The 12,740-nt window shown below is 42.3% G+C and overlaps 1 protein-coding gene across 1 annotated transcript in view; it reads right to left on the bottom strand.

Moving 5' to 3' along the window:
- Nucleotides 1-7,196: 7,196 nt before the first annotated feature.
- MORC3 (MORC family CW-type zinc finger 3) overlaps nt 7,197-12,740 on the bottom strand; it is a 50,384-nt gene continuing 44,840 nt past the window's right edge. Inside the window, exons 16-17 of the mRNA XM_063447447.1 lie at nt 9,179-9,324; nt 7,197-8,051 (exon numbers count right to left, since the gene is read on the bottom strand). Of these exons, the coding sequence (XP_063303517.1) occupies nt 7,892-8,051; nt 9,179-9,324 (306 nt within the window). The 3' untranslated portion in view covers nt 7,197-7,891. The remainder of the gene's footprint in view (nt 8,052-9,178; nt 9,325-12,740) is intronic.

Consider the following 12,740-nt stretch of genomic DNA (forward strand, 5'->3'; position numbering starts at 1 on the left):
GGACATTTGCCAGATTGGTTTGCTGGGTCTATGTTGCCTTTGAGACCGTATGGCAGCCCAGGAATGAAAATTAACCCCATCATGGTACACCATTTGTAAAAATGGACATCCCAGGGTATTCAAAATGGGGTATGTCCAGTCTTTTTTAGTAGCCACTTAGGCACAAACGCTTGCCAAAATTAGCATTCATATTTGTTTTTTGCATGTTTTTACACAAAAACTGCACTTTCACTGGTGAGTTCATCGTTGTGATATGTTTTACTGTTTAAAACACTCATATTTGTGTTCAGCAAAGTTTCCAGAGTATAACAATACCCCCTATGTTCAGGTTTTATGGTGTTTTGGAAAGTTACAGGGTTAATATAGGGCTTGCTCAATTCAGTTTGCCAGATTGGTTTGCTGGGTCTATGTTGCCTTTTGAGACCATATGGTAGCCCAGGAATGTGAAATAACCTCATCATGGCATAGCATTTGCAAATGTAGACAACCCAGGGTATTAAAAATGGGGTATTTCCAGTCTTTTGTAGTAGCCACTTAGTCGCAAACGTTAGCATGTTTATTTGTTTTTTGCATATTTTTTTTAAAACAAAAACTGCACTTTTACTAGTGATATCATCGTCGTGATAGGTTTTACTTTTTAAAACACTCAGATTTGTGTTCAGCGAAGTATCCCGAGTATAACAATACCCCCCATGTATGGGTTTTATGTGGTTTTAGAAAGTTACAGGGTTAAATATAGGGCTTTCAAATTAAATTCTCTGGACTGTCTGCCTGGGTTGTCACACAGGTCCCTCAAATTATAATTAATATAATCAAATAATTATGTAGTTAATAGTTAAATATATATATGTAGAATGTGTATATATATATATATATATATATATATATATAAAAATGTCCTTGCACTCACGCTTTCTTGAATAATGCCGGGTGCATAAGTCAGCAGGCTGTTTTCATACAAAGTATCCAGAATGATGGCTGCACTCCTCGGGCTTCATTAAAATCCAAAATTTATTGGGTATACATTAAAATACAATCAACGTTTCAGCCCCTCTAGAGGGCTTTCTTCAGGATCAAAAAAATTAATGTTTCAGCCCCTCTAGAGGTCTTTCTTCAGGATCAAAATTAATTGTATGGATTACAGCCCAACACCATGCAGGATGTTTGGCATTTGCCAGAGAATACCAAGAATGGCAAATTCGCCACTGGCGCCCTGTGCTCTTCACAGATGAAAGCAGGTTCACACTGAGCCTGGAGAACAGAGTCTGGAGACGCCGTGGAGAACATTCTGCTGCCTGCAACATCCTCCAGCATGACCGGTTTGGCAGTGGGTCAGTAATGGTGTGGGGTGGCACTTCTTTGGGGGGCCGCACAGCCCTCCATGTGCTCGCCAGAGGTAGCCTGACTGCCATTAGGTACCGAGATGAGATCCTCACACCCCTTGTGAGACCATATGCTGGTGCAGTTGGCCCTGGGTTCCTCCTAATGCAAGACAATGCTAGACCTCATGTGGCTTGAGTGTGTCAGCAGTTCCTGCAAGACGAAGTCATTGATGCTATGGATTGGCCCGCCCGTTCCCCAGACCTGAATACAATTGAGCACATCTGGGACATCATGTCTCGCTCCATCCACCAATGTCACGTTGCACCACAGACTGTCCAGGAGTTAGCAGATGCTTTAGTCCAGGTCTGGGAGGAGATCCGTCAGGAGACCATCCGCCACCTCATCAGGAGCATGCACAGGCGTTGTAGGGAGGTCATATAGGCACGTGGAGGCCACACACTACTGAGCCTCATTTTGACTTGTTTTAAGGACACTACATCAAAGTTGGATCAGCCTGTAGTGTGTTTTTCCACTTTAATTTTGAGTGTGACTCCAAATCCAGACCTCCATGGGTTGAAAAATTTGATTTCCATTTTTTTTTATTTTTGTGTGATTTTGTTGTCAGCACATTCAACTATGTAAAGAACAAAGTATTTCAGAAGAATATTTAATTCATTCAGATCTAGGATATGTTATTTTTGTATTCCCTTTATTTTTTTGAGCAGTGTATATTATACATATATAATATATGTATAATAAATTGTATATTTTTTTAAAAACTTTTTAGCAGTCTGGGGGACTGTCTGACAGCTCAGACAGTCCTCCTGCTGGCAGCTCCATAGACTCCTACTGCGGCCATGTGATCATGGTGATCACACGGCCCTGGATGGCCGGAGCTGCTGCAGGGGGACTGCTGGGGTATCGGGCAGTCCCCCCTGACCGGGAATGCAGATCCAGGTAGTCCAGGGCTCCAATTTGACCGTTTTTTGTCGGACGTACCTAGTATTATTTTATAAATATATATATATATTAAAATACACTTAGAATAATGGATTGTGCATATAAAAGTACTTAGATCACATATATATATTTATATATATGTGATCTAAGTACTTTTATTAACTTTATTAAATGGTTTACGAAGTTTAATTGCCTTTCTAAATTTAGTAAACCTTATTAAACTTTTGTGCAGCCATGAGGGGGACAGCCTGAGAGCTCAGGCACTCCCCCTGCAGGCACTGCACGAGCCGGCTATTCCGGGCATGTGATCGCGAGGACTCCACAATCACATGGCCTGGAGCGGGGAAGGGGGACCCGGATCAGCTGCAGGGGGACTGCCTGGGATGCCAGGCAAGTCCCCACATCGCAATCGCCGGTAAGTGGATATGGCCCGCGGACATACGTCTGCGGTCGGGAAGGGGTTAAAGGGACACTATAGACACCCATACCAACTCTTCTCATCAATATGGCAGTGCCCCTGTCATTTTAGCTCTGCAGTTGCAAACATTGAGAAACTGCAGGGTTAAGTCTGCCTCTGTTATGGGCAAATGCAAATTCTTTAAGCAAACCTCAGTGCACATTATGTTTGCGCCATTTTGTCCCAGACGAATTACAATAACAATAATGCACAAGCAAGCTTCAAGACTATGCTACGACTCTTTCAGTACACAATATACTGTGGTAACCCCAAAAAGATAACACATTTTAGACTTTATGATGCCATCTTGACCTAAGTCAGGAAAATTTCCATGACGTATGCACCCTTTAGTTATGGCCTTGTATTTTTGCCAAGTTAAGGGAGATCCTAAAATGAATAAAGTAAAAGAAGTGTTACTTTTTCATATATGAACTACAGTGACCCTAAAATGAAGACACCTAAGGTATAAATAGGTGAACTTTAAAATGTTAAGAAACAGAGGAGAGACTTGGAGACAGATGCTGCTCCATCTTAAAATGACAGAGAGGCTGACATGATGACATGTTCAGAAGGGTATGTTAACCTATTAATTGCTTCCAAGACCATCCTTGTTTTATATTGTATTCTCAATTATTTATATATGTTAAATAGAGGATCTCTTACACTAACTATATAAAATTATAGCTAAGATATCTGTATGGTTAGCCCTTCTAAGTTCTATGCTTTAAGACGTTATAGTGGTAAATAAGGGAACCAGCCGCGGTTACACCTCTAGTGGCTGTCATGCAGTTTGATTCCATGAGGATATCCAGCGTCTTCTAAATGCCCATAGGAAAACTCTGATGCAATGCTTTCCTACGTGGAAGGCTAAATGTGCATGCCTCACTTGTGTCTTATGTGCATTATGTCCCCCCCCCCCCCCATAGTTGACGGAATCAGGTGTATAAAAGGGTTTTATATGCCAACGGAGGGGCAGAGGGACACTATAGTGTTAGGAATACAATTTTGTATTTCTAGCACTATAGTGTTCTTTTAAATAAATAACACGACTGATGGGATGCAACAAAAAAGCCCTTTATAAGCAGAATTATGTTTTTAAATGTACAGACATAACACTTTACATACTTCATTTGCCCTTTAATATAAAAATCAAATTAGTTTGTAAGACTGCCAGAGCTTTAAAACATAACAAAAGTGGAATTAACATAGGACAGTAAGAACTCAGTCCTTCAATGAAAAGGAAGGCCAAAAAAATAAAAATTATCAACAGATCCAAAAATTAAAATATAGGCAACACATCATAAAAACTCAATATGTTTAAAGTTTAGACATTGCAAACAGCCTGCCTCATAAATAAATCTAAATTTCAACACTTAACATTATTCTGTATGGTTTCTTTTTTTAATGTTCATGGAAACCACTATATATTGTAAAGCAATCTTTAAAGAATATATTTTCAGAGTAGTTTTTACACATTTACACAAGAATTAGAAAAGAACTCAAAAATATTTAAAAATAATAATACAACACTAACAATTAATGGCACATCCCGGATTGCAATTTCAATGTAATATCAGGTTTTGGTACCCTTGAGTATTTGAGGAACATACAATGCCTTGCATATCCATTTGGCACAGAAAGGACCAAAAAACAAAGACGATGGGACAGTAGTTTGCGTGTGTAGTGATCAGATAACTGGTGCAAATTTATAAGAGTGCAATAATGACCATTGCGGTGTGTCTACTGCTAATTTTACAGGTTCCCATGGCATTTACCCAATTTTCTAATCACTGTCACCAATCTCCCCCATTGTGTATAACATGTATAGCTATTATGCTCCTATCACTGCTGTCACAGCTCAATACGATCCATGCCAGGCATTGTGTGACTGTGCTCAGGATTGGTAGAACGTGGATTCGTACATAGACTACAGCACCAAATAAGATCAGGAAAAATATAAATTTTAATCTCTACATTTGGTGACTTAGAGAACAGTACATATTGGTAGCATTTTAATATTACCTGATGGATATTGTAATGCACATTTTTTTTGTGTATTACAATCACCAGACTATTCACAAAATATAGGGATTTTGCAGAGGTTTTCATTCTCCATCTTTCTATAAACCCCTTTCTGAACTTACTTGTATTCATATAATAAAATAGGCAGTGTTACGTTATGCTCTGTAACGCTAAAAGTTAATTAAAATCATTATTAAAAAAACAAAAACATTATTTAGAAAATAAAGCAGAGAGTAAAGCACTGGGATTAAAGTGTCTAAACTTGTTCTCTTTCAAATTAAATACATGATAAAATCAAGTTTGGATGTGAACGGAGTATTGAAAATACTGTAAAAGTGTGTTTTAATAGTTAAACCATTCCTCATTAGTAAATACAGCCAGTACAGACAGGTTTGGAGGAATGGTAGATTCCCCAGATGTTTAAACTGCCTTAAGAACGTCAAAGCATAACGGAAGTTCTAGAACACCTGGGGATTGACCATTTCCCCATCTCTGATTTAAGACAATCATGATACTTATTGGTACCAATCTTAGGGGGATTTTGCAGACTCTCCCATCCCATCCTATGTTAATGTATCAGATATTAAAAAAAATGTAAAGTGTCTAAAAACAAAAATAAAGAAATACTATCCTACAAAGTTTCTAATTTGCGGCCTCTGTTCCTTCTTGCTGCTCACTCAGCAGCTGAGATTTGTCTGCAAACCTGTACCTCTCTATGCAAAACCATTAAGGTAGCAATGCACATGCTTACGTGACACTAGAATAATCTGATTTCTTATTTCCTCTGTGATAATTGCATGGTAAATGCTACATATATCACTTTGAGACAATGGATTTATTTTAAATCATATCTACCTGCTTATTCTTTCTTATTCTATTCATACCCAGTCTACCCAAACAGTGTCCTATGCCTAGGAATGCTGGAAAAATGCATCGGGCATGCTTGACTGATGCCCTGTCATTAGTGCACTTTTCTGAAATAGAGATCCCCTACATGAGAGGTGTGTCTAACAATGCAATCCGACCACAGTTATCAATGTTTATTATATACTTTTCTAAGTTTACTTGCTTTATTTTGGTTTGTATATTTGTTTAACCCCTTAAGGACACATGACATGTGTGACATGTCATGATTCCCTTTTATTCCAGAAGTTTGGTCCTTAAGGGGTTAAAAGTGCTTTCTGGTTTAAATTTTTTTTTTTTTAAATCGTCAAGTGCTGCATGTCCCTTTAGGGTACCTACTTCAGGATGGAATTCCTTATTTAATTACCAAATTGTCACACTTAATAGAACTGCCCTGACTAATCATGTAAAACGACACATGCTGGCGTAAAGATCTAATGGGGTTCAATACATAACTTTGTGGCTCAGGTGGCGTTTGGATCTTATGTTTTTACTCCAGATCCTACAATAACAAATTTTGTCAAACCATAACTTGTGTGGACTTATAGCAAGTTGAGTAAAGTTATAAAAATGTATGTAAATTAAAAAAAAAAAAAAAAAGGCATGGGACCTGCCTGTTATGCCCTTACTGTCAAAGTAACTCTAGAGTTTAGAAAAAAAAATGATAAAGTGAGGGAGTGACCGGGAGAACCAGGAGGATAGAAATGCTCACATATAAACTTGGAGTCAAAACTGCCATCTGCTTGACATTTTCAGTTAAACTGCAAATAAACTGCAAATGGAGGGACTAGGAAAGGAGCAGGTAAGAATGAAACATGGTATAAAACATAGTCCTACTTCCCTTTAAAATACACTCTTTTTCTAGACAAAAAAAGGGACACTCCATTGCCTAAACACAAACATAGCTAAAAAAAAAAGACATACCTCCAATGAAATCATGCATGAACTTAATTATGCTTTTTTCATTGGGGTATATAAAAAAATGGCTTTCAAAAGCTGATCTCTTGTCTGCAGCTTTTCCAAGCCCTCCCCTTCTAACCACGCCCAGACTTTCTGTGGCTGTCCAATCACAAATTTCCCAATGCAGTTCAATGAGGGTTTTTTGAAAGTCTCTTGAGTTTAGTTCCACAACCAAGAGGTAGCAGAACCAGTTCTCTGATTGACAGCCATGGGGTGGTAACAAGATTAATTTACAGAAGAGCCAATTTCAATTGAAATCTTCACTTTTTGCATGGATCTGGGGTGTCCCTTTAAAATATTGAGAATATATGCATACATCTCTAAATGAGCTCTAAATGTAATTATTCATTATATATATTTGGTTTGTGCATTTATTTCTTGTTTTTTCTTTGCTAGTTTGAGCAATCTTGGGTAGAAATAGGTCACTATCTGATCTTGATTCAAAGGATGAACAACAAAGACTGCCACAACTAGCACAGCAAAAGAAAAATGTCTGCTTGTTCACAGACTGCTAACATCAACTATGATCACCCTATAGGTGCAGCCCAGCAGTGCAACAGCTTTCTCCCCTCAGCTGGTAGTGAGTACCATGGGCTCAGCATGCTGGAGAGATGACGGATGCTCTTCTCTGTGATTGAGCAGAGGCCGGGCAGGCAGGAGTCTGATACAGGCTGATTCTGACCCAAGATCGCTCAAAATGCCAGGGGGAGATGATAGAGGGAAATATAAACATAATTAAAATTTAAGAAATTAGATAAATAATTGCATAAACCAATTAAATAACGAAGAATTACAATTTAATGATACTTTCTTTTTACTATGAATCTTTTTAAACCACAAAAAAGTGACTAGGACAGGAGTAAGCGTATTATCTCAAGAGACAAGCTGTAGAATATGTATACAGAATTATATACAGGTCATATATGTTACACATTTGTTTAAAAAATATCTGAATAATATGAAGTCTGCCCACATTCCACTGAATATTAGCATTCTGCCATGCTTCAATTTACAAGTTAACATTAGTGAAAAAATAAAGTTAGTTATTCAACACCTGGAAATCTGTATATATAAAAAAAACTGAGGTAACAGGTGAGTGTATAAAGTCATATTCTTCCAAAAATATGTTTTTGCTTGGAAATTTTTTGTCACTAGTCCCTCGACTTGTCAGAGAGGTTTGAGGAGGCAGTTTTTAGCAGCGAGAACCGAGAATGTTTATACAACGATCATTCTGCCGTCAAATGGGATTATGAGATCCCCCAAATACTATTCATTCCCACTGGCTTGTTTCTCTGTTTGTTCCAACACCTGTGTTAAAATGTCATCGATGACATCGACGTCATAGTTTATCTGTTGAATATCCAGATCTGGCATCAGTGTAGTTAGGAGCTGGGCAACGTTGACCCGGAGTGTTCGTAACTTCAAGCTAAAAGAGCAAAATATATACCATGTTGGTAAAAGGTTTACAAAGCAAGAAAACATAATTCCTCATGTGAATAATATATATATTTTTTTAAATCAGTATCTCATTGTCAATATAATTCTTATTTATTATCTTAGATTGTAAGCTCTGATGCCTTCACTACATCTTGCTTCTATGTCAAACGTATGATATTGAATTTACTTGTTTGTAAACCTATTGAATAGGTCACAGAATATGTTGGTGCTTTACCAATAATAAATCATATCAACAAAATCCTTTTAATTCTACCCCCCGCCAATTGAGTATTTCATAAAGATAGAATGTTTATGACATACTCCGATTTATTGTATTGGAATTTAACTGGAAAAGGTTTACTACGACAAAGTAGATACTACTTTGCTTCAGTATTTGTCCTGTGTCTGACACTGCCCTTATAAGTAGGTTAACACAGAATTAGTGGAACTGCTCTGTAAACTCATGTTAGCCATAGTACAGCAGCTATTAATTTCCACGCATCCATTTAGTGAACCTTGATATAGGCTATTAGGAACCATTTTGTTTTACTTGCTCCCATTTTGTAGAATAGCATTTATTTGGATCATCTTGTAACAGTTGAATCTTGGCAAGGTTCAGTTCATTGTTAATGAGCAGGGAGTCATACCTGCATGCTCAGCATCGGAGGTGTAATCTAGGAAAACCAAGTGTAACTTATGACACAGAAGTCATACCTGGATGCTTGATGTCCACAGTGTAATCGCGGTAATCTTTTGACACATATGTAATAAAGTTTAAAGGGAGAAACAGAAAACGATGCTGCAGTTCTTACACGCTCCAATTTATAAGCGTGGGTGCAGGGTACCATCTGCACCATGCAGTCACGTAAAGCTGTTATACTGCCAAGAATGAACCTTTCATTTTTTTTTTTTAAATAGTTTTATTTTAGACTTTGAGTTGTATTTCACACCTGGCAGACAATCTAATTATAAGAAGAAAAATCAGTTTGCCCAAGAGTGTTAAATTTTTGTAACTCCATAACATCATAACTGTAGTATCTCGGGTTATAAGAGACTGGCCATAGACAATGTATACATTTCTCAAACCCCCTAAAAGAGACTTTTTTCTGGACTTACCTTTCCTCTGACTCCCCTGCTGTGCTGGTTGTGGCAGTCTCTTTGCTGTTCATCTCTTGAATCAAGACTTTCATTTGTTCAACCTCAGTCTCCAGCTGGCTGTTTTGAGAATGTAATCTTGTGTTTTCTTGCTTTAATTTTTCTACCTGCAGCATACACAAACACAATGAAAAGCTGAAAATTCACTTATAAAAAGGCAACAATTATCAAGCAGGGGCTGCACACTTGTCCAATAATATAGTTGAAATGGATGAGCACCTTTCACCTTATATCCTGTGTCACACTACACAGTTGATTAAGTAATGTCAGGATGCTCTATTACAGTGATGGCGAACCTTTTTGAGCCCGAGTGCCCAAACTGCAATACATGCCAACTTTTTTTCCCTCAAAGTGCCAACACGACAATTAAACCTGAATACTGAGGTTTACGTTTAGAAAAAACTACTCGTACAGTTAACAACTTTTGTTTTAAAAGAAGAACACAACATAGAGTTAAATTATACAAATTTTAAATAATGATATAAATTAAGCTTATATTAGTATCTCCAACAAATGCAATACATACACACAGACTGCTGAACACATTCACACACCGAGACATAGACAGACTGCTAAATACACACACAGTCCGCTAAATACACGCACACTGCTGAGTACGCAGTCTGCTGAATACACGCACGCAGTCTGCTGAATACACACACACACACACACACACTGCTGAATACATAAAGACTGCTGAACACACACATACACTGCACCCCTCAATGCAGTATATGTGTCTGTGTGTAATGTTGTGTGTGGGGGGGGGTGGGGTGCTGTGTGTGGGGGGGGGGTGGGGTGCTGTGTGTGTGGGGGGGGGGGGGTGGGGGTGCTGTGTGTGGGGGGGGGGTGCTGTGTGTGTGTGGGGGGAGGGGTGCTGTGTGTGGGGGGAGGAAAGGGTGCTGTGTGTGGGGGGAGGAAAGGGTGCTGTGTGTGGGGGGAGGAAAGGGTGCTGTGTGTGGGGGGAGGAAAGGGTGCTGTGTGTGGGGGGAGGAAAGGGTGCTGTGTGTGGGGGGAGGAAAGGGTGCTGTGTGTGGGGGGAGGAAAGGGTGCTGTGTGTGGGGGGAGGAAAGGGTGCTGTGTGTGGGGGGAGGAAAGGGTGCTGTGTGTGGGGGGAGGAAAGGGTGCTGTGTGTGGGGGGAGGAAAGGGTGCTGTGTGTGGGGGGAGGAAAGGGTGCTGTGTGTGGGGGGAGGAAAGGGTGCTGTGTTTGTGGGGCTGCTGTGGGTAGGGGTGCTGTGTGTAGGGGGTGGGGGTGCTGTGTGTAGGGGTGGGGGGGTAGGGGTGCTGTGTGTAGGGGTGGGGGGGTAGGGGGGGTAGGGGTGCTGTGGGTAAGTGGGGTAGGGGTGCTGGGGGTAAGTGGGGTAGGGGTGCTGGGGGTAGTGGTGCTGTGGGTAAGGGGGTAGGGGTGCTGGGGGTAAGGGGGTAGGGGTGCTGGGGGTAAGGGGGGTAGGGGTGCTGTGTGTAGGGGGAGTAGGGGTGCTGGGGGTAAGGGAGGTAGGGGTGCTGTGGGTAGTGGGAGTAGGGGTGCTGTGGGTAGTGGGAGTAGGGGTGCTGGGGGTAGGGATGCTGTGGGTAAGGGGGGTATGGGTGCTGTGGGTAGTGGGAGTAGGGGTGCTGGGGGTAGTGGGAGTAGGGGTGCTGGGGGTAGTGGGAGTAGGGGTGCTGGGGTAGGGGTGCTGAGAGTAGGGGTGCTGAGAGTAGGGGAAGTAGGGGTGCTGGGGGTAGGGATGCTGTGGGTAAGGGGGGTATGGGTGCTGTGGGTAGTGGAAGTAGGGGTGCTGGGGGTAAGGGGGTAGGGGTGCTGTGGGTAAGGGGGTAGGGGTGCTGTGGGTAGGGGTGCTGTGGGTAAGGGGGTAGGGGTGCTGTGTGTAGGGGGAGTAGGGGTGCTGTGGGTAGTGGGAGTAGGGGTGCTGGGGGTAGGAATGCTGTGGGTAAGGGGGGTATGGGTGCTGTGGGTAGTGGGAGTAGGGGTGCTGGGAGTAGGGGTGCTGAGAGTAGGGGTGCTGTGGGTAGTGGAAGTAGGGGTGCTGGGGGTAGGGATGCTGTGGGTAAGGGGGGTATGGGTGCTGTGGGTAGTGGAAGTAGGGGTGCTGGGGGTAAGGGGGTAGGGGTGCTGGGGGTAGTGGGAGTAGGGGTGCTGGGGGTAGGGATGCTCTGGGTAAGGGGGGTATGGGTGCTGTGGGTAGTGGGAGTAGGGGTGCTGGGGTAGGGGTGCTGTGGGTAGTGGGAGTAGGGGTGCTGGGAGTAGGGGTGCTGGGAGTAGGGGTGCTGGGAGTAGGGGTGCTGGGAGTAGGGGTGCTGGGAGTAGGGGTGCTGGGAGTAGGGATGCTGTGGGTAAGGGGGGTATGGGTGCTGTGGGTAGTGGAAGTAGGGGTGCTGGGGGTAGTGGGAGTAGGGGTGCTGGGGGTAGGGGTGCTATGGTAGGGGTCTGTTGGTAAGGGGAGTAGGGGGTGCTGTAGGTAAGGGGGGTAGGTAATTAAATCAGTATCCCCCCTTCCCTTCTTGTTACCTTTGGTGAAGGGGAGGGGGGGAACACAGCCATCCCTGGTGGTCCGGTGGTGTTATGCAGGACAGGACAGGTCCTGCAGCTCTCCTGTCCTCCCGCGCGATGCTGTGTGGAGCGTTGCCATGGTAACGTGCGGCAACGCTCCACACAGCTCGAGGGAGGACAGGAGAGCTGCTTCCTCGATCCCTCCCCCCCTGCTTCCGGTCCTGCCGACACGGAAGCAGAGTAGGCGCCTGCAGTTTCGGGCAGGCAGGCGCCTACTCTGCAGTGATGGCAACCCTATGGCCGCGTGCCCACAGAGAGGGCCCGGCGTGCCACCTGTGGCACGCGTGCCATAGGTTCGCCATCACTGCTCTATTATAATAGCTGGCCTTTGATCCTGCTTTGTATCTTCTTCTTGTTTCCCCCCCTGCACTGCATATCCTGTTAACACCTTGTCTTTATGACTATTGGGAAGTGTTTGTTTAATCAATTAACACCTTTTGGCCAGCTAATGCGCTTAATGTGCTTTAAGTTCTTTTAACCCCTTAAGGACCAAACTTCTGGAATAAAAGGGAATCATGACATATCACACGTCATGTGTCCTTAAGGGGTTAATATGCAATTGACAGGACATGACTGTATTGTGTAAAGACAACCCCTTTTGGATGTGTACAGAATTTTGTTATAAGATCTGTGTTTTCCCCCATTAAATTTAGGAACAGTATTTTGTCATACTTATGATGTGTACTGTCCTCCAAGCTTGTATTTCTGCTGTGTCCATTCCTTGTCTTCATACCTGAGAGAAAACATTGCTGTCTGCTGAATTTAAACCACAACAATAGTGATCGTCATACATTAGAACTCCAGACTCAGGGGATGGCGAGTCTCCAGAACACTTTAATAAGGTAAAAAGAGCCCAGGTACGCAGATTTAGTCCACACTTTAACGGGAACTAGCGGTGACGCATTACTCCGAGAGGTCACATGACACCCATGTAATCATCAAGCATGCTGGACGTAAAAAGACGACCTACG

The sequence above is a fragment of the Pelobates fuscus genome, chromosome 1 (genome assembly GCF_036172605.1).
Source record: "Pelobates fuscus isolate aPelFus1 chromosome 1, aPelFus1.pri, whole genome shotgun sequence".
Taxonomy (NCBI): domain Eukaryota; kingdom Metazoa; phylum Chordata; class Amphibia; order Anura; family Pelobatidae; genus Pelobates; species Pelobates fuscus.